Here is an 18,284-nt window from a genome sequence, read left to right on the forward strand (position 1 = left end):
CGTGGGTACATGAAAAGCTGTGTGAGCATCTGAGCCACCTACAGGCTAAAATATAGGGAAAATGTGCAAATATTTCAGATTATGAGAGGTGGAGACACATGTGAAGCTGGCGTGTGGGTGTGGCGCTAACAACGCCAACCGTAAAAAAGCCTATTTTTACAGAAACTACAATGAACAATCCTATTGACATCAGGCCCATAGTAGACCCAGGCTACCCAAATTATTTGGGTGGCAGCATGGCCACTCTTGATGAAAGCCAGAAGGAAGTCAGGAGTGTGAAAGAGGGTCTACTGGGGCGAAAAACCACGATCCGCATTGGAGCATGGAACGTCCAAACCATGTACCGGTATGAGACCACCAAGACAGCAAAAGTCCTCAGTCAGATGAAGAGGTACCACCTGTAGGGCTGGGCACGGTAACCGCCGTACCGCCATATACCGCAGCCTACTGCGTTGTCAGGGTCCTTACCGCGGTCAAAAAACACAAAAAATAGGCAATTTTTTATTGAACACAAGTGAGTTTTTTAACAGGGGAGAAGCGAGGACGGCATGCGCTCCATGCCGCTCTGCTCTGCACGCGACAGACCTGCTGTGCTGTACAGGGAAGTATCAGTCGGGCTTATAGGACTGTGGAGCGACACATTTTGGGCAGATGATAGGAATATTTTGGCTTATCGCCGAACCTTAATTAATAGATACAGAGGTGCGTTAATTACCGCAATACCGTCGGTAATGGGAAGACGATAACCGCGATAACAAAATGTCAATACCGACCCAGGCCTAATCACCTGTAGTGTGGGGCCTTTAAAGGGAGCAGACTGCAGGTGCTGGTGGGATGAGGAACCAGCAAACCTTCCAGCCTGTGTTTACACCAGTTTGACAGTCAAATGATTACATAACTGGATGTGATCATTCCATAGCAGCCATGATGGATCAAATACTGTAGTCACTGTACCTTATCATTATTCTAGTCAGTGTGGGTTAGCATGATGTCAACCTTATTCACACTCTTCAAATAAAGTCTCACTACAGTATTCATGTTATAATCACAAAATAACTAGTGAAACTAAACTAATACAAATAATGGTGGTAAATTAGTCTGACCTTAGGACCTGCAGTCTACAGTGTGGACTCTTTAGTCCAGCAGAGATCAGCTCCATGGATGAATGGTCCAGTTTGGTCCCACTGAGGTCCAGTTCTGTTAGATGTGAAGGACTAGAGCTGAGAGCTGAAGCCACAACTTCACAGTCTGTCTTGTTGAGGTCACAGCCAGCAAGCCTGTAAAGATTACACGTAAAATCAAACCCAACAGACCACATTCACTGTCAATGAAGTTAACAAAGAGATCTTTCCACCTACATAGTGTACCGCCTTACATGCCCTTGTGGTTGTTTCTATATAGGGCGGACAAAGAGGAGGTTAAAAAGTGGCTGAACATAAATCTCCATTGGAACAAATAACGAAGATTACCCTATGCCACGTCATTCCCATAGTGTCCACAATGGTAATGACAGCCTCCTTAGTAGAGGGTATTGAACAAGTTGAACACACAGCTAGAGGTGGCAACAGATTACAGAGGTTACTGCAGTGAGAAACATACTGGATATTTACTTTTGACACCATGGTATATCCAGGTCTAAATGAGGAAATAGATTTTATTATTTGTTCTACTACATATTGAAAGTATGAGTAATGTTATTTGTCACTATATATCTAAATTGTAGTATAGGTATAGGTGGACAATATGAATGAAAAGACACAATACTTACTATGTATATGGTGTTAGATTGCTTACACTGAGCCTAAAGAGATCTATATGTGCCTGTTATGATTGGTTCCCTTGGCCACAATGATGTATAAGAGGACATGCACCTATGGTGACATCCCCTTACAGCCACACCCTGAAGAAGACTTTGTCGAAACCGGTCTGCGTTAATGGCTTTTTATTGGTTTTAATATGTAATAGCCCAAGCTTAATAAAGGCTTTTTAACTGTTCCTCGCGTTCCTTGGCTCATGAGTGTGCGAGAAGAACTTCCCGATGGGACCCCTTGCAGATCTTTTATCAATTTGGAAATGGTGTAAGGTAGAGCGCCACCATATGGCTTACGCCCCTATTCTATAGGGTCTTTAGCAGATCTACAAGCCCACAATATGTCGCAAATTTAGGGCTTACATAAACATCATAAACAACAACAAATATCAAAAAGAATTAAAGCTGCAAGCAGCGATGACCGGGCCCTCGCAGCTCTACCCACGTCACAAGGGGCAGCGGTTTCACTATTTCACTTATTGCCCTTTTACACTTATTTCACTATTACACTATTTGCACTATTACACTATTACACTTATTACACTATTACACTATTACACTATTACACTATTAGACTTATTGCACTATTACACTATTACACTTATTGTGCTATTACACTATTACACTTATTACACTTATTACGCTATTACACTTATTACACTATTACACATATTATGCTATTACACTATTACACTATTACACTTATTAAACTATTACACTATTACACTTATTACACTTATTACACTATTACACTTATAACACTATTACACTTATTACACTATCTATTACACTATTACACTTATTACACTATTACACTATTACACTATTAGACTTATTGCACTATTACACTTATTACACTTATTACACTATTATACTATTACACTATTACACTTATTACACTATTACACTTATTACACTATTACACTTATTACACTATTACACTTATTACACTATTACACTATTACACTATTACACTTATTACACTATTACACTTATTGTGCTATTACACTATTACACTTATTACACTATTAGACTTAATGCACTATTACACTATTACACATATTATGCTATTACACTATTACACTTATTACACTATTACACTATTACACTTATTACACTATTACACTATTACACTATTACACTTATTACACTATTACACTTGTTACACTATTACACTTATTACACTATTACACTTATTGTGCTATTACACTATTACACTTATTACACTATTACACATATTACGCTATTACACTATTACACTATTACACTTATTACACTATTACACTTATTACACTATTACACTATTACACTTATTGTGCTATTACACTATTACACTTATTACACTATTACAGTTATTTTGCTATTACACTATTACACTATTACACTTATTACACTATTACACTTATTGCACTTTTACACTATTACACTTATTATACACTATTACACTTATTACACTATGACACTATTACAATTATTACACTATTACACATATTGCGCTATTACACTATTACGCTTATGGCGCTATTACACTATTACACTTATGGCGCTATTACACTATTACACTTATTACACTATTACACTATTACACTTATTGCGCTATTACACTAGAACACTTATTACACTATTACACTACTACACTTATTACACTATTACACGTATTGCGCTATTACACTATTACACTTATTAAACTATTACACTTATTACACTATTACACTATTACACTTATTACACTATTACACTATTACACTTATTACACTATTACACTATTACACTTATTACACTATTACACTATTACACTCATTAAACTATTACACTTATTACACTATTACACTTATTACACTATTACACTTATTACACTATTACACTTATTACACTATTACACTTATTGCGCTATTACACTATTACAGTTATTACACCTAGACACAGTTACACTATTGTAGTTATTACAAGCCATTGAAAAGAACTATCAATAATCGACCAATCAGAAGAGGGGGCGGGGCTAACTTAAACCAATTAAGGTGAAGGACTCTTAATCAAGTCATATGACACCAGCCACAACTCTCTTCGCCAAACGGTTGATGAGTAATAGCCAAAAAAAGGAACAATTACGTTTCGGCCAATCAGAAGAGGGGGTGGGGCTAAGTTAAACCAATTAAGGTGAAGGACTCTTAGTCAAGTCATATGATACCAGCCACAACTCTGTGCGACAAACGGTTGATGAGTAACAGCCAAAAAAAGGAACAATAAAATTTCGGCCAATCAGAAGAGGGGGCACTTCCTGTTTGGCGAAGGAAGTTTGACGCTTCGCCACGGTCACGCCGTTTTCCAAAAACTCACGATTCGCACAACTTTTCATCGGTAAGGTGTCTTGAGTATGCCGAGCGAAGTTGAAGTTAATCCGATTAACCCCTTAGGAGGAATCTTTGCAAATACAATAGGGTCCTCACACTGTGTGTGCTCGGGCCCTAATAATATAAATAAAGACTGCTATAAATAAAGACATGCTCCCCAGAAGATGACTCCTAGTGATTTTCGTGTTCAAATAGCCTTTCTTCTAGCGCCACCATTAGGTCAAAATGTTCACTGTCACAACATGTCTAAATGTACTGGTCAGTTTGTAATGTAACTTGTTGATCACATTTATTCTCCCCACAGGATTAAACCTACTGCTTTACTGACCTCATGGCTCTACTCTAGCGCCACCTTTAGGCAGGGGTGAAAGTGGTTTGAAATTCTTGCCGGAACTGTCATAAATTGGCCGCGCGGCGAAGCTGCACGGCCGGAAAAAATTGGGAGGCATTTTGGAACACTGACAGTAAAACACTACAGGTCCTACACCTGAATTAGGCAACACACTTACTGTAACATGAAACATGATTGAAATCCTAAATGAAATATCTATAATAAGCCTCTTCATATTGTTCATTGTTCCATACAGAAGGGTAAGCATATATATATTATTATTATATTTATTATATTATTACCCATATTATTATTACCCCTATCGTTAAATCGGTCCACGAAGCCGAGGTCCTAGGGCTGGTGTACACGACAAATTTCCAAACCCCGCTGTGTGTTCCCTGGGGGCGTGAAAAATAAGGGGGTGGGCTCTACATGTCCTCTGGGACCCCATCTACGTATGGACACCACTTGTTCGCCCATCCGTCTTACGGATGCTTTTTTATTCCATTTTATTTGTTTTAGGGTCCTATCTTGCAGTTCAAGCCTATTTCCACAGGGTGGCAGGCTACTTTCCCAACCTACTGGAGGTGAACATGCAGGGGCGTCAATTGGGTATGGCAAGCTATGGCAGCTGCCATACCTTGGCTACAGGGGGGAAATAATTAAATGTACTTTTCATCGTGCCTGTTGCTAAGGTATGGCAACATGATTGGTGTCTTGCAAGACACCAGTCATGTTGCCATACCTTAGCCTTTCCTGAACTGACGCCGCTGTGAACATGTGTACACAGCCAGCATATTACTCAATGCCAAACTTTGCACACACACTCCTTGCCTGCCAATCCACAACCTCCACCCCTCCAGGGACCCCCAGGGCTTATCTCCCGATTAGGACACTTTCCAGCATAGTGACATGCAGAACAAACTGTCCATATAGTATGGTTTACATAAAAGTCAGTTGTCTTTCACACACACACACACACACACACACACACACACACATATATATATATATACACATATATATATATATATATATATATATATATATATATATATTTCATTTATTTATTTCATAAATATTTTTCATCACAATTGGGTTTGTGGGGAGCCATCCCTGCTTCAAGCTGTCACAGCACGGCACCAACACTTCAAACTAGTTAAAAAACCCAATACAGCAGATCTACAAGCACCTCACAGATCTACAAGCACCTCGCACATGCCAGGGACAGAGTAGGTTGGCCTGCATAAGCCTTGCTGTCAACACACTATACTACACCACTCAGGCCACCAAGCCAGGTGTGGTCAATTAGTGCCTTCTTTTGATCAGTGGCTTCTGCTTGATGAGTGGCACCAGTCTGTCTTTGTTCCCTGGTCAGTCAAGTTCACTGGGAGAGAATGTTTCAGATCAGTGCAAGTGTATTTGTTTTCCATTTGGACTTACTGTGTTTTGTTGGTACAGTATGCGTGCGACTAACTAATATTTCTGATAATTCCAATTTGTTTGTTGTTTAATTAGCCGGATTGTGAATGCCCTGCATTTTTCTTTCATCTTTAGAACCACACGTGTGTAACAAAACAGAGTGGTGATCATTTGGTGTGGGTGAAGAGAAGAAAAACATTTCATTAAAGGAGTAGTTCACCCCCAAAGTGACTTTTTTTCTATTGAACTCAAGTCTCCATGGCGTGAGTAATACATTGAAAAAATAAGTCATTTTGGGGGTGAACTACTCCTTGAATGTCAGTTTTGTGGTGTTTTGACTGGACACCCTGAACATATTGCCAGACAGACAGACAGACAGACAGACAGACAGACAGACAGACAGACAGACAGACAGACAGACAGACAGACAGACAGACAGACAGACAGACAGACAGAGAATTGTAGGCCTTGCATTTATTTGACTTGGTTCCAACAGATGGCGAAAATAGCTAATCTTCAAGCTCACAATGCCTCACTGTTTGGACAAAGAGTTGAGGCGTTACATTTTGTAAAACACGGCCTTGTGAAAATAGCAGATCTACATGCTCACAACACCTCACAACGCAGGGCGGCGTGAGCATGTAGATCTGATATTTTCACAATTTCTGCCCCTAATATTTAATTTATCATTTTAAAAGTATTAAAAAGTCCTTAAATTGTCTCTTTAGAAATGTGCAGATAGCCTCTGTATACTGTTGAGTGGAAAAACAATGTTTCACATTAAGCTAAACATTTGGGACCACCCAAGATCATTTGGAGACTCCTCTAGGGGTCCCATAGTTGAACCACTGACTTATAAGGGGAGTATGGAGACCCCTCTAGGGGTCCCATAGTTGAACCACTGACTTATAAGGGGAGTATATGAGGCTGGATCCGTCTGGAACACTGCACTAGGCTCTCGCCAGCTCTGTAGCTCTCCACACTTGAACAGTTGTGTCCTTAAATTCAATTATAATAATTAACCCCTGTATATACGGGCAATAGTTTTACATGACTTTGTGTACACAGCCAATAGTTTTACATGAACATGTCTAGGCTTTAGTACTGTACTGCCTCGTATAGCCCAACAGAGCCCAGCACAGAACAGCACAGCCCACCAGAGCCCAATACAGCCCCCCAGAGCCCAACAGAGTCCAGCAAACCTAAGTCCAGCCCAGCCGAGTAGGAGTATAGACCGGGGAAAGGGGGTAGTTAGATGACTCCACCAGGCCATTACTGTCCAGATCTGGCTTGAATAGGCCAGACTAGGGTAGACAGGACTGCACCAGACAACACCAGGCTGCTCCAGCCTGGTGGGACACTCAGAGACTTTGTAAACGCCTGTGTACATTTCCCATAGATTCTATGGGACTTGAACACTTGCTCCTGCCCTTTGTGTACACAATCTGTGCCGTGTCCCCTCAGAGGGACATTGTGGGCCCCCCGACCTCACTTTGAGAACCGGCCATGGACCACTTGATAAGCCCACAGTGTCCCTCTGAGGGTCCCCCGACCTCACTTTGAGAACCGACCATGGACCACTTGATAAGCCCACAGTGTCCCTCTGAGGGTTCATGTAAAACTACTGGTGACTTTGTACACGCCTGTGTACATTTCCCATAGATTCTATGGGACTTGAACACTTGCTCCTGCCCTTCGTGTACACGGTCTGTGCCGTGTCCCCTCAGAGGGACACTGTGGGCCCCCGACCTCACTTTGAGAACCGACCATGGACCACTTGATAAGCCCACAGTGTCCCTCTGAGGGTCCCCCGACCTCACTTTGAGGACCGACCATGGACCACTTGATAAGCCCACAGTGTCCCTCTGAGGGTCCCCGACCTCACTTTGAGAACCGACCATGGACCACTTGATAAGCCCACAGTGTCCCTCTGAGGGTTCATGTAAAACTACTGGTGACTTTGTACATGCCTGTGTACATTTCCCATAGATTCTATGGGACTTGAACACTTGCTCCTGCCCTTCGTGTACACGGTCTGTGCCGTGTCCCCTCAGAGGGACACTGTGGGCCCCCCGACCTCACTTTGAGAACCGGCCATGGACCACTTGATAAGCCCACAGTGTCCCTCTGAGGGTTCATGTAAAACTTAAAACTAATGCCCGTGTACACAGTGGTTAATCGCATGTGCAAGGATCTACAGAGCTGGCTGGAGCAGCCTGGTGGAGTCTGGTGCAGTCCTGTCTACCCTGGTCTGGCCTATTCAAGCCAGATCTGGACAGTAATGGCCTGGTGGAGTCATCTAACTACCCCCTTTCCCCGGTCTATACTCCTACTCGGCAGGACTGGGCTGGACTTAGGTTTGCTGGACTCTGTTGGGCTCTGGGGGGCTGTATTGGGCTCTGGTGGGCTGTGCTGTTCTGTGCTGGGCTCTGTTGGGCTATACGAGGCAGTACAGTACTAAAGCCTAGACATGTTCATGTAAAACTATTGGCCGTGTACACAAAGTCATGTAAAACTATTGCCTGTGTACACAGTGGCTTTTTCCTTGACCTTTCGAGTTAGGAGTGTCGTAGAGACACGAGACCGGGTTTGTTGGATTCAGCGTCAAAAAGTAAGTCAGAATAAGTGTCTTTTATCCGAAAGAATGTGTAATCGTGTTGGTGGCGTGCAAATTTCGTGTCTTTTTCGCAATCATAAAGGGTTCAAAGTGTCGGAGAGACACGAAACCCATTCCATCGGATCAGGCATCCTTCAAATATGAAAAGTGTTTCCTGCGTAAAACAAACAGATTTTTTTAGATTTTTTTATTGATTTTAAGGACAAAAATCCGGGTTTCGGTGTCTTTTTCGCAATCGTAAAGGGTCATGAGAACCTAAGTCCAGCCCAGCCGAGTAGGAGTATAGACCGGGGAAAGGGGGTAGTTAGATGACTCCACCAGGCCATTACTGTCCAGATCTGGCTTGAATAGGCCAGACTAGGGTAGACAGGACTGCACCAGACAACACCAGGCTGCTCCAGCCTGGTGGGACACTCAGAGACTTTGTAAACGCCTGTGTACATTTCCCATAGATTCTATGGGACTTGAACACTTGCTCCTGCCCTTCGTGTACACAATCTGTGCCGTGTCCCCTCAGAGGGACATTGTGGGCCCCCCGACCTCACTTTGAGAACCGGCCATGGACCAGATCGGGCATGCTTCAAATATGAAACGTGTGTCCTGCCTGAAACAAAACATATTTTTTTGATTTTTTTATTCATTTTAAGGACAAAGGGCCTGTTTTGACACCTAAAACGACCCTTTTCCTTGACCTTTCGAGTTAGGAGTGCCGTGTACACAGGATCTACAGAGCTGGCTGGAGCATGGAGCAGCCTGGTGGAGTCTGGTGCAGTCATCTAACTACCCCCCTTCCCTGGTCTATACTCCTATTGGGCAGGACTGGGCTGGACTTAGGTTTGCTGGAGTCTATTGGGCTCTGGTAGGCTGTATTGGGCTCTGGTGGGCCGTGTTGTGCTGTGATGGGCTCTGTTGGGCTACACGAGACAGTACAGTACTAAAGCCTGAACATGTTCATGTAAAACTATTGGCTGTGTACACAAAGTCATGTGAAACTATTGCCCGTATATACAGGGGTTAATTATTATAATTGAATTTAAGGACACAACTGTTCAAGTGTGGAGAGCTACAGAGCTGGCGAGAGCCTAGTGCAGTGTTCCAGACGGATCCAGCCTCATATACTCCCCTTATAAGTCAGTGGTTCAACTATGGGACCCCTAGAGGGGTCTCCATACTCCCCTTATAAGTCAGTGGTTCAACTATGGGACCCCTAGAGGGGTCTCCAAATGATCTTGGGTGGTCCCAAATGTTTAGCTTAATGTGAAACATTGTTTTTCCACTCAACAGTATACAGAGGCTATCTGCACATTTCTAAAGAGACAATTTAAGGACTTTTTAATACTTTTAAAATGATAAATTAAATATTAGGGGCAGAAATTGTGAAAATATCAGATCTACATGCTCACGCCGCCCTGCGTTGTGAGGTGTTGTGAGCATGTAGATCTGCTATTTTCACAAGGCCGTGTTTTACAAAATGTAACGCCTCAACTCTTTGTCCAAACAGTGAGGCATTGTGAGCTTGAAGATTAGCTATTTTCGCCATCTGTTGGAACCAAGTCAAATAAATGCAAGGCCTACAATTCTCTGTCTGTCTGTCTGTCTGTCTGTCTGTCTGTCTGTCTGTCTATCTGGCAATATCCTCAGGGTGTCCAGTCAAAACACCACAAAACTGACATTCAAGGAGTAGTTCACCCCCAAAATGACTTATTTTTTCAATGTATTACTCACGCCATGGAGACTTGAGTTCAATAGAAAAAAAGTCACTTTGGGGGTGAACTACTCCTTTAATGAAATGTTTTTCTTCTCTTCACCCACACCAAATGATCACCACTCTGTTTTGTTACACACGTGTGGTTCTAAAGATGAAAGAAAAATGCAGGGCATTCACAATCCGGCTAATTAAACAACAAACAAATTGGAATTATCAGAAATATTAGTTAGTCGCACGCATACTGTACCAACAAAACACAGTAAGTCCAAATGGAAAACAAATACACTTGCACTGATCTGAAACATTCTCTCCCAGTGAACTTGACTGACCAGGGAACAAAGACAGACTGGTGCCACTCATCAAGCAGAAGCCACTGATCAAAAGAAGGCACTAATTGACCACACCTGGCTTGGTGGCCTGAGTGGTGTAGTATAGTGTGTTGACAGCAAGGCTTATACAGGCCAACCTACTCTGTCCCTGGCATGTGCGAGGTGCTTGTAGATCTGTGAGGTGCTTGTAGATCTGCTGTATTGGGTTTTTTAACTAGTTTGAAGTGTTGGTGCCATGCTGTGACAGCTTGAAGCAGGGATGGCTCCCCACAAACCCAATTGTGATGAAAAATATTTATGAAATAAATAAATGAAATATATATATATATATATATATGTGTGTGTGTGTGTGTGTGTGTGTGTGTGTGTGTGTGTGTGTGTGTGTGTGTGTGTGTGTGTGTGTGTGTGTGTGTGTGTGTGTGTGTGTGTGTGTGTGTGTGTGTGTGAAAGACAACTGACTTTTATGTAAACCATACTATATGGACAGTTTGTTCTGCATGTCACTATGCTGGAAAGTGTCCTAATCGGGAGATAAGCCCTGGGGGTCCCTGGAGGGGTGGAGGTTGTGGATTGGCAGGCAAGGAGTGTGTGTGCAAAGTTTGGCATTGAGTAATATGCTGGCTGTGTACACATGTTCACAGCTGCGTCAGTTCAGGAAAGGCTAAGGTATGGCAACATGACTGGTGTCTTGCAAGACGCCAATCATGTTGCCATACCTTAGCAACAGGCACGATGAAAAGTACATTTAATTATTTCCCCCCTGTAGCCAAGGTATGGATAAGCCCACAGTGTCCCTCTGAGGGTCCCCCGACCTCACTTTGAGAACCACCACGGACCACTTGATAAGCCCACAGTGTCCCTCTGAGGGTTCATGTAAAACTACTGGTCGTGGACACCACCTAGGGCCTGTGTACATATGGCTCTCTGCTGCCCCCCAGTAAGAAACTATAGACGGCACAGACCGTGTACACGAAGGGCAGGAGCAAGTGGTCAAGTCCCATAGAATCTATGGGAAATGTACGAAGTCGTGTACAAAGTCACCGGTTGGTCCACGAGCCATAGTTTTTTCCATTGTAGCTCCCTACAGTGTACACGAATATGATTCTTAATATTATTATAACCAGTTATCTAAAGTAACTAAGTACATTTACTAAAGTAGTGTATTTAAGTACAGGTTTTAAGTATAGCCTAGCCTACTTTACTGGAGTATTTCCAATACTTTTAATTCTACTCCACTACACATGCAGAATAGAATCATTTTGGTCTATTCTGCATCTAGCTTAAGGCCGCATCCATGCAGGCACAGACAGACACAACGAGTCCTCCTAGAGATGGGATGTATGGCTCTTTGAAGTGAGCCGGATCTCTGGGATCCGTTCCTTTCAAAGAGCCGTTCAAAAGACGGCCACTGTTCATTAGAAAGGAACGGCTCCCTACTGTGAACCGAATCATATCGTTCATTTCAAAGAGCCGTTCAAAAGACTTGATTCGTTCGCGAACGTCCCACCTCTATTAGCTCCGTGCGCTCCGTGTCAAACAAACACTGTAACACAAACAGACTGGATCACACTGACCTACACAAACCCACGGGAATAATTTAGAAGCCCTTTATCAGAAAATATAACTAGTAACACTTGTGTTGCCTACTGTATGTTAATCTGACTTTGGTATAGGCTATTGTTTTCTTCCTGGACGTGTGTTTGTGGCAGGTTTAACATGGGATTTTAACAGCTGGCTTCTCCTCGTCTTAACGGAACTCCGTTCCGGCCCCAAATGTTTTAACGGAACGGGGGTTCCGGCCGTTCCGGCTCACTTTCACCACTGCCTTTAGGCCAAATGTTCACTTGCTCACATGATGTGTGAAAACCTAATGAATCTTATGGAGCACATTGATGCTCCCTGGAACTGATGAAATTGCCCCACAACCTTTTATATTGTGCCACCCTTTGGCCCCCAAATAATGGGCTGCGGACCTCGTTATGAAAATATGGTTTGCCATTGTCCCACATGAGAGAAGATAATATGTTCTTAAAAAAATGCTAAGTTATTCAAGACAAATTGCAGATCTACAAGCTCAAAACATGTATTCTTTTTTTTTAATCTAATTAATTAGAAGCTTTGTAATTAATTAATAAAAATGAATCACATTTTAATCACATAAATATTTGTCCTGAGAAGCTTTTTAAAATTAAAACACATTTTGGTATAGAGTGAATCAATGAGTGAGTTTTTTTAATGTACGTTTCCCATCCACTGGAGCAAGCAAAGCAGTCTGATTGGCTTCTTCTCCCATTGTGTGAACTGAGGTTTGTTGGAGGCTATGATCGATGCGGCTGAAACTTGTCCAGTGAGAAAGGTTCCGTGGTACAAAAACTAAGTGTGATTAAAATGTGTTTGTATATCTTAATTGAGTACATTTTCTGTAATTAATTAATTTAAATTAATCAGTTCAAGTCCCAGCCCTACTAAATACATGTGGAAGATCTGTGTTGTTATAATTATATTGTAAGATTATGACATAAATAAGTAATGGACAGTTTTATTCTGAAACTCTTACAGACACAACAGTGATAATAATTGATCAGACTGCTGGTGCTGGTGGGCTGAGGAACCAGCAAACCTTCCAGTCTGTGTTTACACCATTGACAGTCAAATGATTATATAACTGGATGTGATCATTCCCTAACAGCCATGATGGATCACATGCTGTAGTCACTGAACATTATCATTATTCTAGTCAGTGTGGGTTACCATGATGTCAACCTTATTCACACTATTCAAATAAAGTCTCACCACAGTATTCATGTTATTATTACATAATAAATAGTGAAACTAAACTAAAACAAATAATGGTGGTAAATTAGTCTGACCTTAGGACCTGCAGTCTACAATGTGGACACTTTAGTCCATCAGTGATCAGCTCCATGGATGAATGGTCCAGTTTGGTCCCACTGAGGTCCAGTTCTGTTAGATGTGAAGGATTAGAGCTGAGAGCTGAAGCCACACCTTCACAGTGTGTCTGTTTGAGGATACGGCCAGCAAGTCTGTAAAGATTAAATGTAAAATCAGAAATGATCAAACAGATTAGACCACATTCTAGTCAAAACTTGTCTGTGTCTGTCCAGACATCCGGACGGATAACGCCTGACACTGTGGTTCCCCTGACACATCACTGTGACATCACAGTGATGTCAGATACTCAGTGCAGGGTAGGGATGTCCCGATACCACTTTTTTGCTGACCGAGTACGAGTACAAGTACTTCATGTTGAGTACTCGCCGATACCGAGTACCGATACGAGTACAATTAATAATACAAAATGTATTTAAATTACGCTTTTTTTTTTTCCTCTAAAAAAATATATTATCCAATTTCCGCAACTATAACATAATGTCAAATTATTATTTTTTTCTGGTATTCTCAGAAATGCATTCATTGATTTAGCCCACAGCAATCTGAGTTCCCAGAGGTAATTTCTTCCACCACTAGGTGGCGAAGCCCACAGAATCTCTATTCTCTTCAATCAATCGTCTTTTTTCAGCTGTGCTACACTGGCAGGCAGGCACGTACACACATTGACAATTTGACATCAACGGGGGCTTGAGCCCCTGCCAGATCAGTCTGTAAAAAGTGTCCATGAATGCATTTTTTTACTATGGTAAAAAATGCAAATGTCCCCGGGCCCTTTCCATACCATAACTGAAGGCTGCATTCAAGAGAATTGTCCACCAAAAGGCCTTCTAGAAATATCAGCCCCTGCCTCTCTAAAATTTCTCTGCACGTCCCTGCAGACAGACACACTTCACCGAGAGAGCGAGCTTGCAAGACAAGAGCGACAGAGACAAACAACAAACACACACACACAGCTTTCTAGTGGGAAGTTTAACTTACCTACAGTAGCCTATACTTTGCAATTTGCGTGAGGTGGTGAAGGATATATGAAAGAGATTCAACTTTAGAGGTAAGTTTAGCGCAACAAGGCATGCCGTGATGCTGATGCCTTTAAGTGGTCGCAGCTGTATCGTTGGAGCACTGGTGCCCTCGTTCGCAGTGCGGCACTGTGAGCTTGCATATCTGCTATTTTTCAATAGCAAAAGTATAAAATAATTAAGGCCCTGGCTTTCACCTTGAGCCCTAGTAACTCAGTCCCACTTTTCTCCCCCTTGTGACGCCCCAGCAGAGTATCGGGCGCTGCCGTGAGAAGTATCTGGCGAGTACGAGTACAGCAAAATAGGGTTGTATCGGTCGAGTACCGATACCACGAGTACCGATACCGCATCCCTAGTGCAGGGATCATCATATATGGGCATAAACAGGTGACATCACAGTGATACTAAATACTCTTAACAGGGATATCCATGTATGGGCATAAAAATGGATTTCTGTAAGGGATCTCCATGTATGGGCATAAAAGGGATTCTGTTAGGGATCTCCATGTATGGGCATAAAAGAGAGTCTATCCCAGATGATGCCCTGTTAGGAGAACCACACTAACAGAATCCAAATATGGCCAAGACAGATGGCAAAGACAGACTGGTGTTAAAGACAATGAATTGAATAATACATATTTTACCAAATAAAAAAAAAGATTCTCTACATCACATAGCAGTTTTTATTTCCATTACTTTTACTAAATAATGTGGAAAATCTCTGTTGTATAAATATAACTAAATAATGGTGGTAAATTCTTACCTTAGGGTCTGCAGTCTACAATGTGGGCTCTTTAGAAAAGCAGAGATCTGCTCCGTGGTTGAATCGTCCAGTTTGGTCCCACTGAGGTTCATACATGTACAAATAATAATTAGGGTAATAATAATAATAATAATAATAATCATTTACACAAAGAAATTGAAACGAATAATAATTCATTCATCAAATTAAAAATACATTTCTCTAAATCACATAATAATTGTATCAGTTTTGCTTCCCATTACTTTTACTAAATACACGTGAAAGATCTGTGTTGTTATAATTATGGAATAAATAACTCATAGGAAACGGGCAGGGGACAGTTTTATCAGCAACATTTCAGAGTAATGGACTGTTTTACTCTGAAACTCTTGCAAACACAACAGTGATCATAATTGATTAGATTGCTGGTGCTGGTGGGCTGAGGAACCAGCAAACCTTCCAGTCTGTGTTTACACCAGTTTTGACATTCAAAATTAAATAACTGGATGTGATCCATGATGCCTTGATGGATCACATACAGTAATGTAGTCACTGTACCTTATCATTATTCTAGTCAGTGTGGGTTAGCATGATGTCAACCATATTCACACTCTTCAAATAAAGTCTCACCACAGTATTCATGTTATAATCATAATAAATAGTGAAACTAAACTAATACAAATAATGGTGGTAAATTAGTCTGACCTTATGACCTGCAGTCTACAATGTGGACTCTTTAGTCCAGCAGCGATCAGCAGCATAGATGAATGGTCCAGTTTGGTCCCACTGAGGTCCAGTTCTGTTAGATGTGAAGGATTAGAGCTGAGAGCTGAAGCCACAACTTCCCAGTCTGTCTTGTTGAGGTCACAGCCAGCAAGTCTGTAAAGATTACATGTAAAATCAAACTGATTAGACTACATTCACTGTCAATGAAGTTAACTAAGAGATCTTCTAGCTAGTTAGAAATGGTGTAAGGTAGAGCGCCACCATAAGGCCGATGACCCTATTCTGGGCTGAACATTCAGCCTAAATAGCAGATCTAAACCGCGGATCTGATTAATGACGGGCCGAGCGAATGAAGAGATTCCTTAACGAACACCGCTAGCTCTGTTTTGGGAGGGTCTCTTTTTCTCTTTTTTTACTGTGTTATGTAATGTTTTGTAATTTGTAATGTTTGTTATTGTTACTTGTGTATTTTATTCGCTCAGTTTGCAAAACACGTGGGGATTAAGTAATAAACCATACCATAATACTGAATTTCCCCCTTGGGATAATAAAGGTATCTATCGATAGGGCCTAAACATGGAGATGTGGAGAACACTATATATGGAGATAGTCCAGTCCATCATGTCATATGGGACTACCGTCATAGACAGTAGCCATTGTTAGGCTGGAGTCAATGGCTGTCTGTCTGACTGTCTGTACGTACAGGAAGTGATGTCACATGACATACTTTTTATGCCCATATATGAGTCATTCTGTACCACATCTCCATGTTTAGGACAAACAGGTTCGCTCCATTTCTCCATGTATAGGTCCAAATGCCCAACGTCGAGCTTGACAAGGAGGATACCGCACATTGTACCTCATCCACCCTTTCTTCTCTCTCCTTTTGGTATCTTTATCCCCCTCCTCCTTTTTTCTTTTTTATTCTTCTCTTTTTTTCACAGCCGCCCCCATATTTACTTTAGAAAATATATATTAAATTCTAAGAACGTTTCGAGTACCAATTTGATACGAGAGCGAATAAGCGCTACACTTCTGGAATCCTATGCGTCGACTTAAAGTCGGATCCAGGCCTAATAACTTTATCTAGCCGCCCTGTTGCCACCTACTTGTTACATTTTCTTTTCTAAGACACATTGTACCTCATCCACCCTTTCTTCTCTCTCCTTTTGGTATCTTTATCCTCCTCCTCCTTTTTTTTATTTTTTATTATTCTCTTTTTTTGTCTTTCTTAGTCTTGTGTATCCTTCTCTTTTGGCTACTGTCTATGACGGTAGTCCCATATGACATGATGGACTGGACTATCTCCATATATAGTGTTATCCACATTTCGTGTAGCCGCCCCGTACAGGAAGTGATGTCACAACTCGCTGACATCACACTGACATCACTCCCGTACAGAAGGAAGGTTACGGAAGGAAGGATACAGAAGGAAGGAAGGACACTCAAGTGACACGGTTTTTCAGAGTATATGCGACCTTCGGTCGCAACTAGGGTTGGGACTCGTTAGGATTTTAACGATTCCGAGTCCTTAGCGATTCCCTCTTAACGATTCCGGTTCCTAACGGTTCTCTTAACGGTTCCAATATATATATATTTTCATATTTTCTGACACTGACGCTTCTGTATGTCCTATAGAAAAATAAAACATGAACGATTGAGACCATTTAACAGTAGTTGTTTACATAAGCCTAATTGGCGTTCAAATAAATAATAATTTAGGTATAGTTGTTGTAATACAAATTTATATTGTAATATAATCACAGTTAAGGGTCCATTTGTTTCTTACCAATAGGGCTACTTTTGTGTAATTGAAAATGTAGATATATTCATGTGGTGTGGTGTGGTGTGGTGTGGTACTAAAGCTGCAGTGGAAAAGGGGCTATTGTGAAGTCAGGTTTCTAAACGTCGCGCCCATCTGTATGTTTAAGGCTTTAAGCGTTGGTTAAAATAGCTGATCTACAAGCTCACGTTGTCTTGTGGATGTGACGCGTTGTGAGCTTGCAGATCAGCTATTTTCGGCATGCAACACAGCGAAGTAGTCAGGCTTTACTTGCGTTGCAACTTGCAAGACGTAACAAGGAAGAAGAGAAGCACCCAGGCAGACGGCACAGAGGAGCGCCTCGGTCCGCTCACATATCAACTTTCGCGAGGTCTTCTGCAGCTGCGGGTGTTATTTGGAGCATAATGTGAAATGTGAATGAAAAGAAAGACGCGAGGACAGAAGACCGCGGACCGAACGAGCCGACGAGCGCCACTCATGGACGTCAGAATGAACGCGCTTCCAGTGAGCTGAAGTAGCCTACAGCCAAACTTGGT

The 18,284-nt window shown here is 41.8% G+C and overlaps 1 protein-coding gene across 1 annotated transcript in view; it reads right to left on the bottom strand.

Moving 5' to 3' along the window:
• Positions 1-12,100: 12,100 nt before the first annotated feature.
• LOC308301967 (protein NLRC3-like) overlaps positions 12,101-18,284 on the bottom strand; it is a gene marked incomplete at both ends in the record, with an annotated part of 28,658 nt that continues 22,474 nt past the window's right edge. Inside the window, 2 exons of the mRNA XM_080746112.1 lie at positions 12,101-12,111; positions 15,973-16,118. Of these exons, the coding sequence (XP_080602238.1) occupies positions 12,101-12,111; positions 15,973-16,118 (157 nt within the window). The remainder of the gene's footprint in view (positions 12,112-15,972; positions 16,119-18,284) is intronic.

The sequence above is a fragment of the Nannobrachium achirus genome, assembly GCF_963921795.1.
Source record: "Nannobrachium achirus genome assembly, chromosome: 17".
Classification (NCBI taxonomy): domain Eukaryota; kingdom Metazoa; phylum Chordata; class Actinopteri; order Myctophiformes; family Myctophidae; genus Nannobrachium; species Nannobrachium achirus.